The sequence below is a fragment of the Haliotis cracherodii genome, unplaced genomic scaffold, assembly GCF_022045235.1.
Source record: "Haliotis cracherodii isolate W230 unplaced genomic scaffold, xgHalCrac1.p SCAF_9, whole genome shotgun sequence".
NCBI lineage: Eukaryota > Metazoa > Mollusca > Gastropoda > Lepetellida > Haliotidae > Haliotis > Haliotis cracherodii.
This window is the reverse complement of record NW_027266343.1, coordinates 1996020-2016199: the sequence shown is the minus strand read 5'-3', so window position 1 is coordinate 2016199 and position 20180 is coordinate 1996020. Positions and strand designations below refer to the sequence as shown.

At 40.0% G+C, this 20180-nt stretch overlaps 1 protein-coding gene across 2 annotated transcripts in view; it reads left to right on the top strand.

The window, feature by feature from the left end:
• LOC139451667 (erythroid differentiation-related factor 1-like) overlaps positions 1-20180 on the top strand; it is a 78268-nt gene that overhangs the window by 39718 nt on the left and 18370 nt on the right. For both annotated transcript variants that reach the window (XM_071232988.1, XM_071232989.1), the window contains exons 3-9: positions 3463-3526; positions 4379-4507; positions 10306-10368; positions 10962-11041; positions 14265-14427; positions 15581-15702; positions 19396-19507. In XM_071232988.1, coding sequence (XP_071089089.1) covers positions 3463-3526; positions 4379-4507; positions 10306-10368; positions 10962-11041; positions 14265-14427; positions 15581-15702; positions 19396-19507 — 733 coding nt within the window. The remainder of the gene's footprint in view (positions 1-3462; positions 3527-4378; positions 4508-10305; positions 10369-10961; positions 11042-14264; positions 14428-15580; positions 15703-19395; positions 19508-20180) is intronic.

Sequence of the window (20180 nt, the reverse complement as noted above, 5' to 3'; positions counted from 1 at the left end):
TCGCGCTCACATAATGTAAACAAACCTAGTACAACAGTAACCACCACAGAAGATCTGGGGTAGAATCGCACTTCAGCAACCCATGCTTGCCGTAAAAGGCGACTGCTTGTCATAAGAGGTTACCAACTGGATCAGGTAGTCAGGCTCACTGACTTGGTTGATACATGTCATTGCATCCCAATTGCGTGGATCAATGATCATGATGTCAATCACTGGATTGTCTGGTCCAGACTTGATTATTTACAGACCCCCATCATATAGCTGGAATATTGCTGAGTGCAGCGTTCAACAACATACAAACAAACAACAGTCACCATCTGCATTATGGGTTTCTGAACTTAAGGGTTGAAATCCTACAGCCTCCACTCTTGACAGGTAGATACTGCTGTGAAGTGGAATCGGATATCTGATCACTTGAGAAGCAGCACAACTCTGTCTCAACTAAAATCTGTTCACAACGGGTCATGACTGATGTTGACTTTTTCTGTGTATGCAATGAACATGCCATTGGTGTTGAATTGCCATGTTAATGAACTAAAATGTTCTGAATTCACAAGTTCACCATGAACAATTACTTTGGCGACTTACCGTATTCGACGTAATAAGTGCCCAGGGCGCTCTCAAAATTAGAAATAGGGGGTTCCTATTTGAATATTATTTTGGTGGAAGAAAACAGAATTGAAAGATAAATTTAATTTAGTGGTTTATGCTGACAGCCTGAAATGTTTATATCCGACAGATATATTTTTCCAGAATTTAATTGCCCATAAGTAAGGGTGCATATAGTACACGAGTGCGTATTAAACGCGAATAAATAAGTCTTGTGTACATTGATCAATCGGAAGGGGTGCTAATTAGGAGATAAACATACTGTGTTTTCAATGTAGAGCTAGGTTACCTGCAGATTTAACCCCGCTAAATTGAATTTGGAACCGAACGCGCCGTAATAAAACGTGAACTCTTTGGTATGAGCAAATATACTGAGTGAAGCGGCATGGGTTGAGTTCAGTGTTTTGAGTGGGTTATCTATGAATTACGGAATCATCGAACAAAATATGGAGCTGTATATACTCAAGCAGTTTGTTTACACCGTAATACTTCACTTGAACATATGACAGGTAAGGGTGAAACGATACACCGATATTCCGATGCATCACGATACTTGACCCACGATACGATATACGATACACGTGGGCCCATTTATCGATACGCCACGATACGGAACGCAAATCTCAAGTAAAGCGTTTCCTCGCTATTGTGCCTTTCAATAAACCGCTAACTTGGTTATAGCGCGCGGTAACGCATGGCTCCCCAAAACGTACTTACATTTTTAATAAGCTCAGGTTTTACACCGACATGTTTTTCCCCATCTCAAAAAACATTATCAGCTGATCCCCGCAAGCACATAACACCGGAAATACCTGTCAGCAAATCCGAACTGAAGTACGCAATTAAATACCATTACTATACTATCTTGTTATTAAAACGTGTTCATTATATATCTGGACTTGTGTTTGTAATATATTTTATTAATTTTATTCAAAATTTCATTTAATATTGTTTTCATTAAGTTATGTGAAATCGTGTGTGAAGAGATACTGCAATCACGGTCAGATTACCGCTTTTGACGTATTGAAACGAACTTTAGTTGCTAGAGAATGGATACATATATTAAAAATGCCATACTTTGACTCCTTAAAAGTCATGTGTGTGGCAATTTGGCGAAGATATGTCAACATAACGTTTTTGCAATCGAAATACATGTAGCACGGGAAGTCCCTAGGGTGACTTATCAAATTGTTCCATACGTAAAAAAATCCTGCAACAGCAATCACCAGTACCAAAATGCTACACTTGTGGTTCTTATAATTTGATATATATATAAAGCTGCAACTAAGGTAACACGATATTGGAATATATTATTCCTGATAAAATTCTTTGAAGTTGTATCACCGGTGGAGTACATTAATTATTTTCTGGTGTTTGAACTTTGAATTGTTTTTAAGGAAAGTTAGAGAAAGTTCCAACTTCAGTAGTCTTGTTATTATAAAATAATTTTGACTGTTCCAAAATCATGAAAGGTTCAATCTTGACATGCTTTAAGTCTTGTTTTTTTTATCATTGCGTATCGCATTGCGAGATACGTATCGTATCGTGACCAGAATATCGAGATGCGTATCGTATCGTGACCTTCCTGTATCGTTGCAGCCTTAATGACAGGCATTGAAAGCATATAAGCACGGCAACTTGGTTAGCTAACATGAGGTGGGCATCCCTAAAGAAAACAAAGCAAGCTTTGCAAGGCTTTCGCTCTACATCGCACGTCACTAATATGACATCATATCGCTCATCGTGACGCAAAAGATGACGTCACAGTCGTATATAGAAAAGCGCCAAAATTCCAAGCTCTCTGTTGTCTCCAAAACGTAAATACATTCCCTTTGTTGATTTCTGTCGTGTTTTTCTGCACGAAAAGTATTGCCACACATCCTTTGAATATTGTAGTAACCGCATCTGTGCATTTTGTAACCTGTAATTGTAGATATAATTATTTACATATGCCTACCGACAATGACTGAAAATAGTACTATTCTATGAATATAAGCTTCCGCGGTGATGCAGCCGTCAAACCAGCTGTTTCAATCAGAGGGGGTTTATTGTGATTTAATAGCCTCTGATTGACCAATCAGAATCGAGTAAATTCCAAATTCATGGTAGAATTGGGATTGTTCACGGGCCAATATATTTGCAAACTTCGCCGTGGGCGCTTATTACATCGAATACAGTATATGCTCTATCAGGAGTTGACTCTGTGTTAACTTGTAAGACTGTAAGACCTCCCTGTACAGTTTTTTTTGGTATTATCCCGGTATTAAACCCTAAACTGCTTTGGGATATCTGTCCTTCAAACACAAGCTATATTTGGGTCCAAGACACTTTGTGGATTTCGTGATTTGACAAATACAGCTACATAGTCATGATAATGATAAGAGGACAGTAATGGCCAGGCGACATCTTGGAGGTGCCAGTGACCAACCTGACTGTCTGCTGTCCGAGGGTGAAGTCCCGATGAACAGACAGCATTGTCCATTTATCCCCAAGGAGCGAATCACGGTCAGGCTGTCACGTGCCACATGCATGACATGTGCAACACAAGTATCGTCAGCCTGCACCGTATCCACAATCTCATGCTTCGGTTGCCAACCAGCCTTTGTCTGAATTAAGTTTGGGCAGCTGACCCCTACATCAGAACATGACTCTGTGCAGTTGGTAGTAATAGTCAAGCTGCTGTTATCTGATTTGTATTGACTATACTGTGAATATTTAGATAGATATATTTCACCTACTTAACTCAGGGAGTCTATAAGTCATGTATCAACTCCCTGTTAAATCTCATCTCCGGCCAAAGTGCCTATGATGGTATGTTTAAAAGATTATCTATATCTATGAATGTTGGCACAGTTTCAACATGGCCAACAACTTCCCTGACCTGACTGGAGAAGTTGATGTCGTCACTGACGCTGAGGTAGGTAATCATGCATTCATTTTGTTTGTTTGTTTGTTTTGTTTTTCATGCCTCACTCAGCAATATTCCAGCTAAATGGTGGCGGGCTGAAAATATTCAAGTTTTTACCAAACAATCCAGTAACTGATATTATGAGCAATACAATCAACCAAGTGTGACCACCTGATCCTTTAAGTCGCATGAAGCCTTGTGTTACCCGGAATCCCTACAAGGGGAAATGCTTTCCCTGGCTGTTGAATAGGTGCCAGGAAGGATGTGACATTGCACCTGCTTTCATCTCTTGTGTCAAAGCTGACTTTGGAGTTGAATAGTTTCACAAGACCATTCTGATGGGTGTACCCCGTAATTACAATGTTAATAGAATCTAAGAATTCAGGAAAATAAGAACTTTACAAAAATTACTGTTCTGCTCTATCCATCATATCACTGTTCTGCACTGTGCCTCATGGCACTGTTCTGCTCTATGGATCATGTCACTGTTCTGATCTATGGATCATATCACTGTTCTGTTGTATGCCTCATGTCACTGTTCTGCTATATGCCTCATGTCACTGTTCTGTTGTATGCCTCATGTCACTGTTCTGCTCTATGCCTCATGTCACTGTTCTGCTGTGTGCCTCATGTCACTGTTCTGTTGTATGCCTCATGTCACTGTTCTCCTCTATGCCTCATGTCACAGTTCTGTTGTATGCCTCATGTCACAGTTCTGCTGTATGCCTCATGTCACTGTTCTCCTCTATGCCTCATGTCACTGTTCTGCTCTAATGATCATATCACTGTTCTGCACTGTGCCTCTTGTCACTGTTCTGCTGTATGCCTCATGTCATGACCCATGTCACTTTTGGTCCACAGAACATCAAGAAGCTACTCAAGATCCCGTTCTGCAAGTCGTCCCACATCAGCATGATGGTGCACCGCATCAGCAACACTCTGCTCCTGGACGAGTTCGACATACACAAACACTTGCTCAGGAAAGAACAGGTGAGAATGACAAGGCTTGTCAGTCTTAGAAATGTTTTCCAGAGGACACATTCCTGAGATTATTGTTTACCATGTTTACTACTTTTTATTCAGTTCCCGTTTGTATCAAAGTTGAAGCATCGAGAACTGATTCAGAAGTTGAGAATAAAACACATCTCCTCGATGGCATGCCCCCAGACCCCCTAGATTTTTCCTCTTTTTTCGGGAAAACCTGCTCACATCCCTGATTATAAAACCTGGGTTTGGAAGAGAAGCATAATAAAACCTGGGTTTGGAAGAGAACCATAATAAAACCTGGGTTTGGAAGAGAAGCATAATAAAACCTGGGTTTGGAAGAGAACCATTGTAAAACCTGGGTTTGGAAGAGAACCATTGTAAAACCTGGTTTTGGAAGAGAAGCATAATAAAACCTGGGTTTGGAAGAGGAGCATTATAAAACCTGGGTTTAGAAGAGAACCATTATAAAACCTGGGTTTGGAAGAGAACCATTATAAAATCTGGGTTTGGAAGAGAACCATAATAAAATCTGGTTTTGGAAGAGAATCATTATAAAACCTGGGTTTGGAAGAGGACCATAATAAAACCTGGGTTTGGAAGAGAACCATTATAAAACCTGGGTTTTGAAGAGAATCATTATAAAACCTGGGTTTGGAAGAGGACCATAATAAAACCTGGGTTTGGAAGAGAACCATAATAAAACCTGGGTTTGGAAGAGAAGCATAATAAAACCTGGGTTTGGAAGAGAACCATTGTAAAACCTGGGTTTGGAAGAGAACCATTGTAAAACCTGGGTTTGGAAGAGAAGCATAATAAAACCTGGGTTTGGAAGAGGAGCATTATAAAACCTGGGTTTAGAAGAGAACCATTATAAAACCTGGGTTTGGAAGAGAACCATTATAAAATCTGGGTTTGGAAGAGAACCATAATAAAATCTGGGTTTGGGAGAGAATCATTATAAAACCTGGGTTTGGAAGAGGACCATAATAAAACCTGGGTTTGGAAGAGAACCATTATAAAACCTGGGTTTTGAAGAGAATCATTATAAAACCTGGGTTTGGAAGAGGACCATAATAAAACCTGGGTTTGGAAGAGAACCATAATAAAACCTGGGTTTGGAAGAGAACCATAATAAAACCTGGGTTTGGAAGAGAACCATAATAAAACCTGTGTTTGGAAGAGAAGCATAATAAAACCTGTGTTTGGAAGAGAAGCATAATAAAACCTGTGTTTGGAAGAGGAGGTGGTTACTGATTTACTTCCCATCTTGGTTTAGCCAAGCTTGTCAGGAACCTAATGCAATATGCCCAACTTAAAAGCCTGCCCATGGCAGGTAACTTTACTGTCGTGCTGCATGGCATTTTCCTCCGCCTACCCAACTGTCTGCCAGATCATTTCAAGATAACATAAGTATTCAGTTTTATTATAGCCATTTGCTTTATTTCAACTGAATCCAGATGTGATTTGTCGCTCAGTTTCTGCATTTGGTCAATATTTATGATGTCTCAGGCAGGCAGGAAAGTTTGAAGATGGGCAGTTAACACTTATTGGTCACCTGCCTGACTGTCTTGTTGGGCTTTCAAATCATTTCAAACCCTGAATAAGGTGATATGTATGATTATAGCCCCCAAGTGCTACTGGTCAGTGAGAACTACCATCATTGGATTCTTACTTGTCCTCAGTGCAGTTTATTTGTCTTCGATGAGCAGACTAGCCCCCAAGTGCTACTGGTCACTGAGAACTACCATCATTGGATTCTTACTTGTCCTCAGTGCAGTTTATATGTCTTTGGCGAGCAGACTAGCCCCCAAGTGCTACTGGTCAGTGAGAACTACCATCATTGGATTCTTACTTGTCCTCAGTGCAGTTTATTTGTCTTTGGCGAGAAGACTAGCCCCCAAGTGCTACTGGTCACTGAGAACTACCATCATTGGATTCTTACTTGTCCTCAGTGCAGTTTATTTGTCTTCGAGGAGAAGACTAGCCCCCAAGTGCTACTGGTCAGTGAGAACTACCATCATTGGATTCTTACTTGTCCTCAGTGCAGTTTATTTGTCTTCGAGGAGAAGACTAGCCCCCAAGTGCTACTGGTCACTGAGAACTACCATCATTGGATGCTTACTTGTCCTCAGTGCAGTTTATTTGCCTTCGGTGAGCAGACTAGCCCCCAAGTGCTACTGGTCAATGAGAACTACCATCATTGGATGCTTACTTGTCCTCAGTGCAGTTTATTTGCCTTCGGTGAGCAGACTAGCCCCCAAGTGCTACTGGTCAATGAGAACTACCATCATTGGATTCTTACTTGTCCTCAATGCAATGGGCGATCTTTTTCAATTTATCTTCCCTTCACTAACCCGCTAGGTGCGCTGACCCGGACGGTCCAACCTTAAACTGACGGCGCATGTGGTATGCACGATACGAGCACTACATGTTACTATGACGCCTATAGACAGTTAACTAGTACAACCTTCACCTCTGTCGGCAACGGTCACGCTTGTGTGCGGACAGTATATCTTTTCGCCTTAACAATTATTTATCTATTGCCATGTCCGGAAATAAATGTTCCTTGATATAAATTATACATCAGGGATGACCACGACTGATTATATTGTATAGTTAACCACTAGATAGGCGTTCGAAGCGATGCGGTGAAATCAGCTGATCGTTCATCCCAGGTCGCTTTGTTGACGTTTTGCAATCAGTGCTGAAAGTGTTGCCCTTGATATATGAATATCACACTTTTAAAAATAAAGTAGATTTTGTATACGTTCCTATATCTATGTTGTAGTATCGCCGAGCAGGCTACATCATATGCATGCATTTCAGTATGTACAGCCTTAAAAGGCGATGCGGTACGCTAAATGTGAAGGTCTTATGCAACGTAAAGTTGCCCGTAGCCTCAGTGTTGTGAATATTGACAGCAACACATGTAAGTATTTGTCAGATATATAACAGAGTGCAATGAGAAATGTTCTCAAGAAATTGTAAGAGTAACAGGCCCTGTGATCAACTAGATATCATATACAATGTTCAAAACAAAAGGAATGGAAATCACTGAAGTCTGTTTTGATATTAAGGGTTAATTGGTGCATGTTGTATAAAAGGATTTTACATATATGAATGGTAGCTGTTTGTTGCCAAATACTACCATGATTATATTCCAGTATGATCAATGAAAGATATATATTATTTTGGCCTTTTTTTAATTTTACAAAGTAGAAAAAAATATTTTTCAGACACAGAGGACCCTATATATTAGTTAAAATACATATTCAAGAGTATTTGTACCAACTACAATTTTTATAAAATAAAACAATATATTCATACTAATTGTCAATCTCTATAATGTTGATTGTATTAACATTGCAGTGTCTACATCCAGTTTGCATTGACAATAAGCATATGATTGTAACACAGATAAAGCTGATTCTTAACTTCATTAGGCCTTGCTTCTTATGTTTCCTGGTTCTAAACTGATGTTTCAAATTCCAACATAAACAAATTATCAATGTTATTTTTTTTCTCTTCACACCAAAAGATATCTGCATTGCACAATGACTCTTATTATTTTATTTAATATCTTGGCACACTTGTGCATGTTTACTAGTATTTGATTACATGTGCATGACTTTTCAGCAGTCATCTGTTTCTCAACTGAATATTATGCTAATAAAGATAAGTAAAATAAAAAAAGGACTCTGGTATTCTTACATGTTTGGAGAATCATTCAATTCATTGTGAAAACATTTTTACTTTCTTGCATAAGTTACTTTGATCTTGATAAGATCAAAATAGATCCATATTAAATTGAGGAGATTAAATGTAGCAGGCTATATTTATTTCAGCCAGTCTGTCTAAAATCCGGTCCTATTTTTCATGCAATAATAAATGAATAAAAATTTAAGAAAAAATATACCTTGCCTGAGTGAATCAGTCAATATGCACATTGACTAAAATTTTCAGTCAATATACAAAAAACAAATCACATAAATAAATCCATTTATCTACATGGAATGATTGTGGGGTTCAATTTGCATTTATTTAACCATCAGAAGATTTGATGATAAACTTTCTAAATTCATATTTGCTATATGATAATAATATCAACAAAATATACTTTATACTACAGGTGTCTTGAAATACTGTTGAATGAAAATCAGGATACTTAGATACATCAGGATAGTGTGTTGGTTTGTATGGGAAAGAATTTGTCAACATTAAAATAAATATAAAGTTACTAAAACAAGAAGATAAAACTATGATTTACATCTATTTATGCATCATACACATTTTGTGGGGTAGTCAGTATGATTTGTTGTTTGTTGGGACAAATCTCTGTGATTTACTACTATTTTAAGAGCATGAGTATCAGAATTCTGTAAGAATTAATGGATCTTTGAATTAACACCTGTGATGACTCAGAGCATTTAATGGTGGGACACATGTTATAAGGGGCAGAATAATATGGGTAAATCTCTTTTTTCAAAGTATGATGAGTTGTATGTATATTGCAACTGAGTAACTGAGTGCTTAAAAGATGCATGGTAGAATTTCATTTGGCCTATTTCTAAAAAAATAATATAAATTTAAATATTCAGGTGCAACTTTAATTTTGATATAAAAAGTAACATTTAAAATCAGTTGTTTTATTATTTTGAACGTTATTTCTTCTTAAAATATTTGTAAAGGCACGGATGTATACTTACTATATAGATCATTGGTAAAGGCCTGTCAAAGATGTCTGTGTGCTGCAAATGTAGGCGTATCACTAATTTTAATAAATTGAAGTCCATGGTAGTGTTTGTTGAGATTTGAATGCTTGAATTTTTGTGGGAAATAACACAAAGGCTGATAAATAAAATGAGTTTGCATTATTTCATCAATGCAGTATGTTAGCCCAGACTGACAGAATGCCTGGCTGTTTTCTGACGTAGAAAATACCGTGGCAATATACCGTTTTTCATGACGATTTTCCTGCTATCTTCCATAGTGACAATTCGTCTTGTAGTTGAAGACTCAACAAATGTAGATATTATCAACTAATAATTACTACAAAATATGTGTAAGTTAAAAATATTCAGTTGTAGACGACCGTTTTGGAACGAGGGTGCAACAGGATAACTCTTTAGCTTGGCTCCGTCTCTACATGTCAGTAGTTGTCGCAGCGTGCATTGATCCGGGAACCAGACCGGAAGCGACAGGTTGGACCGTCGCTTATATCATTTCAAAAGGAGAGTTATTGCCCTTTGGAACAAAAAGATCGCCCATTTGTTTGTCTTGGTGAGCAGACTAGCCCCCAAGTGCTACTGGTCACTGAGAACTACCATCATTGGATTTTTACTTGTCCTCAGTGCAGTTTATTTGTCTTCGGTGAGCAGACTAGCCCCCAAGTGCTACTGGTCACTGAGAACTACCATCATTGGATTCTGACTTGTCCTCAGTGCAATGTATTTGTCTTCGTTGAGCAGACTAGCGTGAATTTCGAAGGTTGTTTGAGAAGCCAGTGTATTAGTAGCGCTACAGTGGCTCTGTGGATTAGGACTCTGTCATCTTGGTCGTACAGGGACTGGCTAAATCTGATTGCATATTATTAGACATTTGTTAATGTCTGGGTGTAAGTTAACCAATCATGCATGTTAAAACATAATCTGGTTCAAAGCAGTTACCTCATCCAGGTCACATGGAACATGGAGAATGGGACTGAAATACATCACAGAGTAAGTAGTGCGATATATCGTATCAGGGTCAATTATCAAACAAAAATTTGATCTGTCCTTAATTATTTTTTATTTTTTTTACAGGAAGAATGGAGCTGGTTGCGTCATTTCTTCTATGAAAGTGTTGCTAAAGACATGGAAGGAAAGGTAAATATTATTTATATTTTTTCCAACACACAAGATTAGTTTGATGAAGATACATACACACTAAAAGATGTATTCATTTAGCTACATGTTCCCTTTTAAACAGTTATCAGTACAGATTAATTAACGTGATTAAAGGAGTAGAAGCAGAATTCTTGATAAGTAGACATTTTGGTTCCTGTCTCAATGGGACCTCGGCTAGCAGTGGCAGAAACCCATATAGGAACAAGTTCATGTTTGTGACTATCATGTGACACAACACAATTTTATGGCTGTGATGAAGGATATTTAACTGCCCAAACTGTTTGTTTGCTTTTGTGGTCAAATCAAAGTGTGTACCTAATCCCATTAAGCAGAGAGTAACTCAAGAGAGTAACTCAATTAAGCAGAGAGTAACTTTTCACAAGTCTGTCAAGCTACACAGATCAGGTTTCAAAATTCCTGGTATTAGACTTCCTAGAATATTATTTTCTGGCTTATGGTGAAATGAAATTCGCCAAATTTGAAGATGGCTTAAAAGTATTCTTCCTGTTGGCACACTTAAGTTTAAAAGGGGACAGTTAGATATATTGACATCTTCTGATCTGGTTTTACAGATGAAATGTGTGCCCAGGAAAAGCAAAAGTCGTAACACCCTTCAGAACAGAAGCATGTACTCCAAGTTTCTCTATCACAGGTGAGCTAAGAATGTTGCACAAAAAATTAAAGAAGAAGAAGAAGAAGGAGTGCATTCTTTGGGCATGACAGAAACTTTCTTAACTTATCCTGCATTACTCCTTAATTTACTTTTTGTGACAGAAAAATGAAGCAGTGTGAGGTACAGCTGAAGAAGAATTTGTTCCAATCAGTTGTGAGGTAGACACCATCATCACAGTGCCCTTGTGACCATGGAACTGATGACATCACATATCTTCACATTACTGCTAACACCAGGCTGACTAGTTGTGTACAACAAAGTTGTCCAGTGTTCATCCTGTTCGGTTGTTCATTGTTTATGATTTATATGGGATTTGTCTTCCTCATCTGCTCAGCTTCTGCTTAATTGCAGATTAATGCTTGCCCACTGTGTCCTTTGCTGTGGTGAGGAGTCACTAAAGGACCCCCACCCACGCTGGCTTGATTGCACTGGTTTCTGTTCTATGGGAAAGAAGTGTCAATTTTGTCCCCCTCTCCCCACCAGGTATCCAGAAAGTGTCTCGCACAGCAGACCTTGCGACACTGTAGGATGATGTCAGACTCCCACGACTACAGGAGACTCCAGGGACCCCTGATGTTATGTCCCACCAGTCAACATCGGGATGGATGTAGTTCCTCCTCCTCCTCGGAGCACTGTATCACCCTTGAATCAGCAGTTCCGGGATTTACCAGGTGCCTCCTCCATCTCTTCAAGAGCCTCTCATACTTTGCATGTGGCCCATCCCACAGTTCCTGGTGCTTTTCATCAGACGTCAGGATCTGTGGGTGCAGACGCCTCTCTAGAGGGTTGGGGCGCTCACTTGGAGAACCAGATGGCTTCAAGGCTGTGGTCCAACGTACAGAGTACATGGCATATCAACAACCTGGAGCTGGAGGAGCTCATTCTAGCGATAACCCACTGGCAGACGACTCATTCCCACTTTCTGCTGCTGCTGACGTTACAGTTCTTTCATCTGTTGGATCATCTGGACCTGCAATTTTCTGGTCCAGCACATCCCAGGGTGTAAGAACATCTGGCAGATGCTCTATCCCAGCCAGACAAGGTGGCTCCCATGGAGTATATACTTCACCCCAAAGTCTTCAGTCTGATCTGCCAGCGTCTCGAGCAACCAAACATCATCCTGTTTACCAACAGCCAAAACTTCCAGATTTGGATGTATATCTCTCTGGTTCCAAATCTGCAGGCATGGGTTATAGACGCTGTCAGCCTCCCTTTGGAAGGACTAAGAGCATACACTTTTCCGATCCTGTACTTCTGATACAGAAGATCAGAATAACCAAAAGCTTTGCTCTGATTTTGGTCGCACCCTGGTTGCCAGCGAGAGTGTGGACCTCACTGACCTTATCAAAAATTATCCACTGGAACTACCTGGGTAGCCAAATCTCCTGATCCCCCCACACAGAATGTTGCCCCACCGCTCGCAATCAGATTATATCTGCAAGCTAGATTCATTGCAAAAGAGCATTGGGCGATAGGGGCTACTCAGCAAGCCATGGTGCACCCATAGCCATGGTGCACAGACCCTCTATGCAGGGACTCTATGATGACAATTGACATTCCTTTAAATCATTTTACAAGGACAAACATTGGGACCTCACTTCAAAGTCCCCTCGATTCTTGGCAGATTCCTTCTGTTCCTGTGCAGCAAGCTACACCTCAAGAGCAGCACTATCACTTCCTGTTGGCAGTTCCAGAGCATTGTAAAATGGCCAAGGCTCCAGATCTGCAGGCCTTGCTGCACTCCTTCTGCCTAGAAGATCAGAAGGCCAACTTCAGACAGCCAGCGTGAGATCATGGTTCTCAGGTTTCTGCGTGGACCTCTGTTTGAGCCTCTCCATTCAGCTTCTTTTTTTAACCTCACCAAGAAGATGCCTTTCCTCTTGGCACTAGCTATGGCAGCACAGGTCAGCGAGTTGCACGCACTCGACATCCCCCGGGTTTCATTTGAGGGCAGGGCGCAGTGAGCCATTCACCTTGGGCTTTGCTGGGACTTCATTGCCAAGAATCAACTTCCAGGACAGCCCGATAGGTCCTCCACTATCCTCATGAAGATGCCTAGTTCGTGCACGGAATGTTTTTATCTGCCACTCTAAGACATTCACATCTCCAGGACAGCCATGACGTTCAGAAGTCAGAAGCTGCAACACCATATGCCTATGGTTAAGTGCCATCATCCTTTAGGCTTCTAAATCCACTGGTCTCGATCCTCCCAGGGCCAACAATCCTCATGAGATCCAGACAGTCGCCATCTATGATGGCTCTTTACATCAATTGCTCCATTAGGTCCATCGTGGAAGGATGTTTTTGAGATCCGACACAGTCTGTGCACGCCATTACCTGAGGGATGTGGCGTTGGAAGACGTCAAAGGTGAACACAGATTTGGCCCTTTGGCCCTTTGGCCCTCGCCAAGCAGGTCACCAATCCCAAATGCCAGTAAAATCTCCAGCTGTCCAGAGCTGGCCTTCCCTGAGTCAAGAAGTGTTCATACACATGGTTGCAAGGAGTGCAATGGACCACTTCCTGGACGTCATCAAGTGTTTTCTAAGGATCATGTCAAATTCAGATTAACTAAGGAGTAATGCAGGAAATGTTACAAACTTCATTAAAATCTACATTTTTTTTACCATTTGTATACTCATCCTGCATTACTTCGTTGCCCACCTCTCGCAGAGCTGCCTCCCCACAATGTCTTCAGATGTTACAATCAAGCAGTAATGTGAAAACAGGACGTCATCACTTCCGTGGTCATGTGGGCGCTGTGTGATGGGGTCTTCCTCACAACTGATTGGAACAACTCGTTCTTCAGCTGGACCTGACACAAGTTTGTTTTTCTGTCAAAGGAAAAAAGTAAATGCATCAAGGAGTATTGCAGGATAAGTACACAAATGTAAAATAAATATTTAGATTTTACTAAGACTGTGGGTTCGAATCTCAGTTCGCTCCGATTATGTTTCAATGTTTGTCAGCACCAGACCCAAGATTGTCAGTTTCACTAATTAGTAAACATTTGAGACCTGCATCATTTAGGACTTTCTTCCCACATTAAACTGACATGCCGTGATATATTACTGAAATACTGTTCAAAACGTCATTCAGACTCACCTTCAATGTTGTATCACTGAGTCAAGGTGAACTTCTGTACCATGGTACTGACATGAGGTGAGACAAGAGTGGTCATACTCTCTGTTGCCTTGGTTACAGTTTGTCAGCCAGTGCCTGTGAAGATAACCCTGTGTCGGGTGTGTCGGTCAACGAACTCATCCCACAGAATCAGAGTGTGTCAATACCCAATGCCAGCTCTGTCACCAAGAAAACGGCGCCAAGCACAGAAGAGCAAGCAGTCATACCTGATCCTCTCCCCAAGGTATGTGTATGGAAGAGTGTTTCTTTTACCATTCTTTTTATTTCTGGGTTCTCAATTTTCTTTTGAAAAATTCTGATGGAGAAAAGAAGACAATTTGAGATTTGTTTTGAACTTCAAAAAGTTATCTAAATACTCTGCTAAATACAGTTGAGGATATTATGTCTTCAGTTGTTTTGTGGGAACAAATAAAGTAAGGAAATATAGTGCTGATCGCAGAAAACTTAACAAAATTAAATAGCTTCATAATTCTTTTTCCTGCCCTCTGACAGGTATTATTCTGTAAAAAAATCTGTAAATCAAGTGTAAGATATTGTGTGGCCTAAGTTTGTGTTATTATTTTTTTGTCAAGTGCGGAAAATAACAAAAGCCTGGCAACCTCCTTTTAGAATAAATGTTCCTCATGAGACAAATTATTATTTTAGCTCACCTGGCTGAAAATTGCACATTAAGAAGCATTTATGAAATGTAGTTACTTGTTTCAATTCTATCAGGTAGTCTTCATATTTTATGCTGAAAATATTTGGTTATCAATGTTGGCCATTCTGTCAGCAACTTTATTTTTTTGTCTTTGTTGACATTCTGTACTGTACATATTCAGGTGAGCTATTGTGATGAGGCTCTTCACATGGCCTAAACAAGCATGTGTTTGTACTTGATTTGAATGGCTTACACTATGTTGCATGTATAATGTATGCAGGGTTTGCCACAATGATGTGTGTACCAGGCTGGAAATTAGGATCAATAATCGTAATTATCGGTGATGGGAAGAAATATTAACGATTATCAATATGATAATTGTGTCATTGATAATAACTGACATAAACTATTGTGATGAAAGAAGTTTAGATTTACCAAACAGAAATGATATAGTAAGTCATGTCAATTGCCAAAGACGGAAAGCATTGTGTTTGATATTTCTTAAATGTCCACAAAGTGATCTGTGTATAAATGTCACCACTCACCAGTGGCATGAAATAAGTTGATTTCTTTTGGAATTTTTGGTATATTTGCTCAAAGTTACCTTTCTGATATTTAACGATATTTTATCGATATTAAGTTAGCGATTATCGATCTCTGTGAATTATATTGCTAGCTCGCCCTGGTGTATACATGTGTGTACTCTGTGTACTGAGCTGTGTATTGTGTGTCTCAGCCAGAGGGGAGTGGCTACCACCGAGAGGTGTACTGGACATTCGAGGATATCCACATGCTTATTGGGACCGATCTGCCCATCTTCGGGGGTGGCACTCATCCCTGTGTCAGTCTCAAACTCAGGTGAGAGAACAAACAAACAAGACTTGGATCTTTTGAATAAACTATTTGCTTATGTTTTAATTTCATGGGTGATTCAATAGTTTGAATCTTGCCTTCCCTAGGGACACTATGCTGCTTACAGCACGTTCACTTGATCCAAACCTGGAGCGGTCGGGTAGCCTAGTGGTTAAAGCGCTCGCTCATCACGCCGAAGACCCGGGTTCAATTCCTGACATGGATACAATGTGTGAAGCCCATTTCTGCCGTGATGTTGCTGCAATATTGCTGAAAGCGGCGTAAAAACATACTCACTCATTTATCCAAACCTGTGTCAGTGACCATCAATGACAAAGTTGAAAGATATATATTTGTAATTATCTCACCTTACATTAATATACTAGCTTGTGATTGGTTAAGAACCCGAATATGAACTTATGATGTAATCTTGTCTGTATATGTTGGCATTCCGGCAATAGTTACTAAACAGTATTTCATATAAACGCCAGCCAGTAGGACCGTGGCAGGTAGATCTCATGTCGGTCCGTAGTTTCCAAGTTGTATGTGTCATTATGGCCTGCAGTAAGTTTATGTGTGTATTTATTTGCTCACAATAAGCTGCAGGTGTTTTTTCAATGAGGGCCTGAAGAGTTGAGTTAGGGCCTGTACCTTCTAGAGTCGGTGGGTCCTGATGGCAGCCTGGCAATTATTTTATTTCGAACACTGCTTACAAACAATGACAAATACACAGTCATTGTACAGCCCTATCTCATAGGTTTAATACAGACTGGCCTGTACATAGAGATTGTCACTGACCTGTATTTTGATATAACATGTGTCAAATATGTCAAAATGAGTTGATAAATGTTTAAAACTTTAAACCATGTGTCTTTTGATATATAAAATATCAACACAAGTCAATAGAAGTTTCAAACTCGTAGACTTGCTGAGTGACCGTGTTCGGCAGCATGGCCCCTAGGGCTTCAGTCCGGCCCCACACTGAAACAGATGCAGAACATGAGGCTTCTCCTGGGGCATGTTTGTTTGTTTCTTGTTTAAGGCCGCACTCCGCAATATTCCAGCTATATGATGGGGGTCTGTAAATAATCCAGTCTGGATCAGACCAGTCATTGCCATCATGAGCAAATTGGGATACAGTGACATACATCAACCGAGTCAGCGAGTCTGACCAACCGATCCCCTTAGTTGCCTCTTACAACAAGCATTGGTTGCTGAAGACCTTTTCTCTACCTGGATTACAGGTACCTTGGGCAATTGGCTTAGTTCATAATATGCCTCTGTTAACCCAGCAGTGAACGGGTACCCAGTGTTCCCGTTTACCGGTAATTACCAGTTTTTTAACGGTAAATTTAGGCTTGGACCGGTAATTCATGTGACTGCCAGTCCCTGTGGACCAGCAAATAAAGTAACTTATAAGTCTTTTTAGTTGAACAAAACATCTGTGATATTCATATAAGTATTTTTTTTCAAACAAAGTCTGCATGTTTGTTACCATCAGGGTCTCTCCTTGTCTATTTCTAGGATAAATATCCATTTATAGCAGCTTCGTCTCTAATATTAAAAAAAAGAAGAGAAAATTGTGACTGAAGTTAGTGTGAATGAGGTATAGATCAAACTAAGTTACTTCAGAGATGACATCTTTGCACTGAACATAAAGTTGAAAGAATTGAAACCAAATAATTTTCATGCGTTTTTTAATTTGTTGAAAGTTGGGACTGGCAAAAATTAGGAGGGACTGGTAATTTTAAGAGTTGCCAGTCCACAAGGACTGGCAGTTTCAAAAGCCAGCGGGAACACTGTACGTAGTAGTAGGATAATATGGTAACGTGACTGTTAACTTTAGTGCCTCACAGGCTGTGTGGGTTGTATACTCCTAGGGAGCTGAGAATGAAAATTCTGTGCAATCTGTCTGATGACTTGCATAATAATAGGAACTATCATGCTCTTAGCACATTTCAGGTGTAATGAATTGAAAAGTGCGCTGTACAAATTCATGATATGATATAATAATTATATATAAAATCCATGGAATATTGTAACGACCCTGCTTACAGAAAGTTAACACGCTTGGAGACACAATAGGATAACATCACAGTTGGTTTATAAATGTTTATAATCACTAGCATTATTTAATGGAACGTCATTGAAGTGATATGACCAGAGATGAAAGTCATGCGACAACATTTCAATTATCCTTTTATGAAAAATAATGCCATATTCAAGTTTGCCTGAATTGTTGCATAACAGTTTGGAACGGATTGTGTTGTGATGTGATATCTGACCGACATGCTATGATATGACATGCTATGACATGCTGTCAGGTGTAACAGATGTGTCTGTTATTGTGATTCTACCATCTGCCAAACCAACAGCTGCATGTGGTGGGTGGGGAGGGAGGGGGGGACTTAACCATCTGGCTACACTTGTAGGCTGAGGTCCTATCCACCAATGATGTGTGGCCACATTGCCTTGTCAAAACTACCTGTTGATGCAAGGCAGAAGAGTATTCAAATAAAATTCCATTATCAAAGATTGACCTGTTCAGGATGATCTTATGCCATAGTACACAGAAGGATGTTAGGAAGACTTAATGTGAAAAGTATTGGTGCAGACAAAGCTCTGAAAGTTGTATGTTATAGCCATGGCTGTTGTGTTTCGCCTTCTCCTGGCGGCCATTATTATAACCAAGGTTGCAGTTTATGAGTTTTATTTTGGTTACTGCCCTAAGTTCCCCTTGGTTAACACTGGTTAATGAAGTTTGCATCTAGTCAGCACCTACCCATGCTTGTGGTTTTCACCAAAATTATGAGACCTGCATCACTTCAGCCTTCCCTCCACATAGCACATTTGATGTAACTGACAGAGCTCGAGATAAGCTTTTGGTGTTGTGGGTATTTTACCCATGTATTTTATAATCATTGGGTATCAGTAATTCTATCTGGGTATTCAAATTTCTGTTACCCATATATATATAAATATATGGGTATTTAAGTTAAATATTTAAAAACACTATTCATCTAGTCCCTGCAAACTGGTGTCGTGTGGGTTCGAGAGCTTTATAGGACTCAAAAATACCACGATACTTCCACAAGAAAGTGTGATGGCAAATGATCATGATGTAACTGTCATTGTGGAGTTTTGCAAGGTTGATGGAATGTCCGTTTATAATTTCAAAATAAGTTGCTGATTTGCTAATCAAATATGCAGGGTTACTTAACAAAATTTTGATGATACGCACAAGTTTTATTTTTGTAGCGTATCTGTAATGTTCGTTGCGTATTTGATACGCATGGATTTTATTTTAGTGCGTATTTCTGCATTTTTTATGCGTATCTGGATCTCTGACTGAGATAGTGTTCCAAGTGATGTTCCCTCTGGGGAGTCGGGGCTGGAACAGATCACCTGCAACCCATGTAAGCGTAGACCAAATTGATCGGATTTTCAGGCTAGGTGATTGGTTGATAGCGTGTCATAATACCCCGACGGCTTGAATCGTTGCTCACAATATCAATCACTTGATTTTAAACAGGCTGCCATCACATTGGTGGAATATTGCTGAGAGCGGTGTTATGCATGAAAACAATGAACAATCAAAGCAGTGTTAGACCCAACTCTCATACTCTGACAAACAGGCATGATTATCCGATGTTTCTACTTGTTTCTTCCTTTGTTGACGGAAATGTCTGTTATGTGCAGGGACTCGGCCACGCCCATCAATGTGCTGACTGGGCTTGACTGCTGGCTGGACAACCTCATGTGCAATGTGCCGGAGGTTGCCATGTGCTTCCATCTCAACGGAATCGTGCAGGTGATGTTGGATTGGAAATAGATTTATTATTGCCAAAAATATCAGTGTTTTTGTTGGCTATGTCTGAAGTCATTTCTATGGCCTGCTCATAATATATGTTGGTTTTTTTAAAAGAGGTTTATATGAGTCAGGTTTAATCTTTGAGTTGCTTCCCTTAGTCGTGCCAGGATAGCAAGTTTCACCAGAGTGGTATCATGACCTGCACCACTCCATGCTTCTTTCCACAGTTAATCTGACATGCAGTGATATAGTTGAAATACTGATAAATTGGCATGTGACCACAAATCACATCAACATAACTCGCAGAGAGTAGGTGGATGGTTGCCCGTGTTCGGCAGCTTGACGCCTGAGAGTTTCTTGGCCTTCGGTCATGCCCCACACTGAAACACATGTCACATGTGGTGTCTGCATAGGCAAGTGCCTCTGTCCCCCCAGTATTGAATCAGTACCCAGTAGGATCTGATGGTAACGTCACTAACGTGGCTGTTAACCTTCTTGTGCTTCCCAGGGAGCTGAGAATAAAACGACATCCGATCCATACTGGTCCATCGACCGGAGTAATAATTGTTTCGCGCTTTGTGCATTCACTTGCTGAATGGAATCTGGTGCAGCATTATTATTATGATGATGATGATGATGATGATGTAATGTCATGATGACAAGATTGAACTGA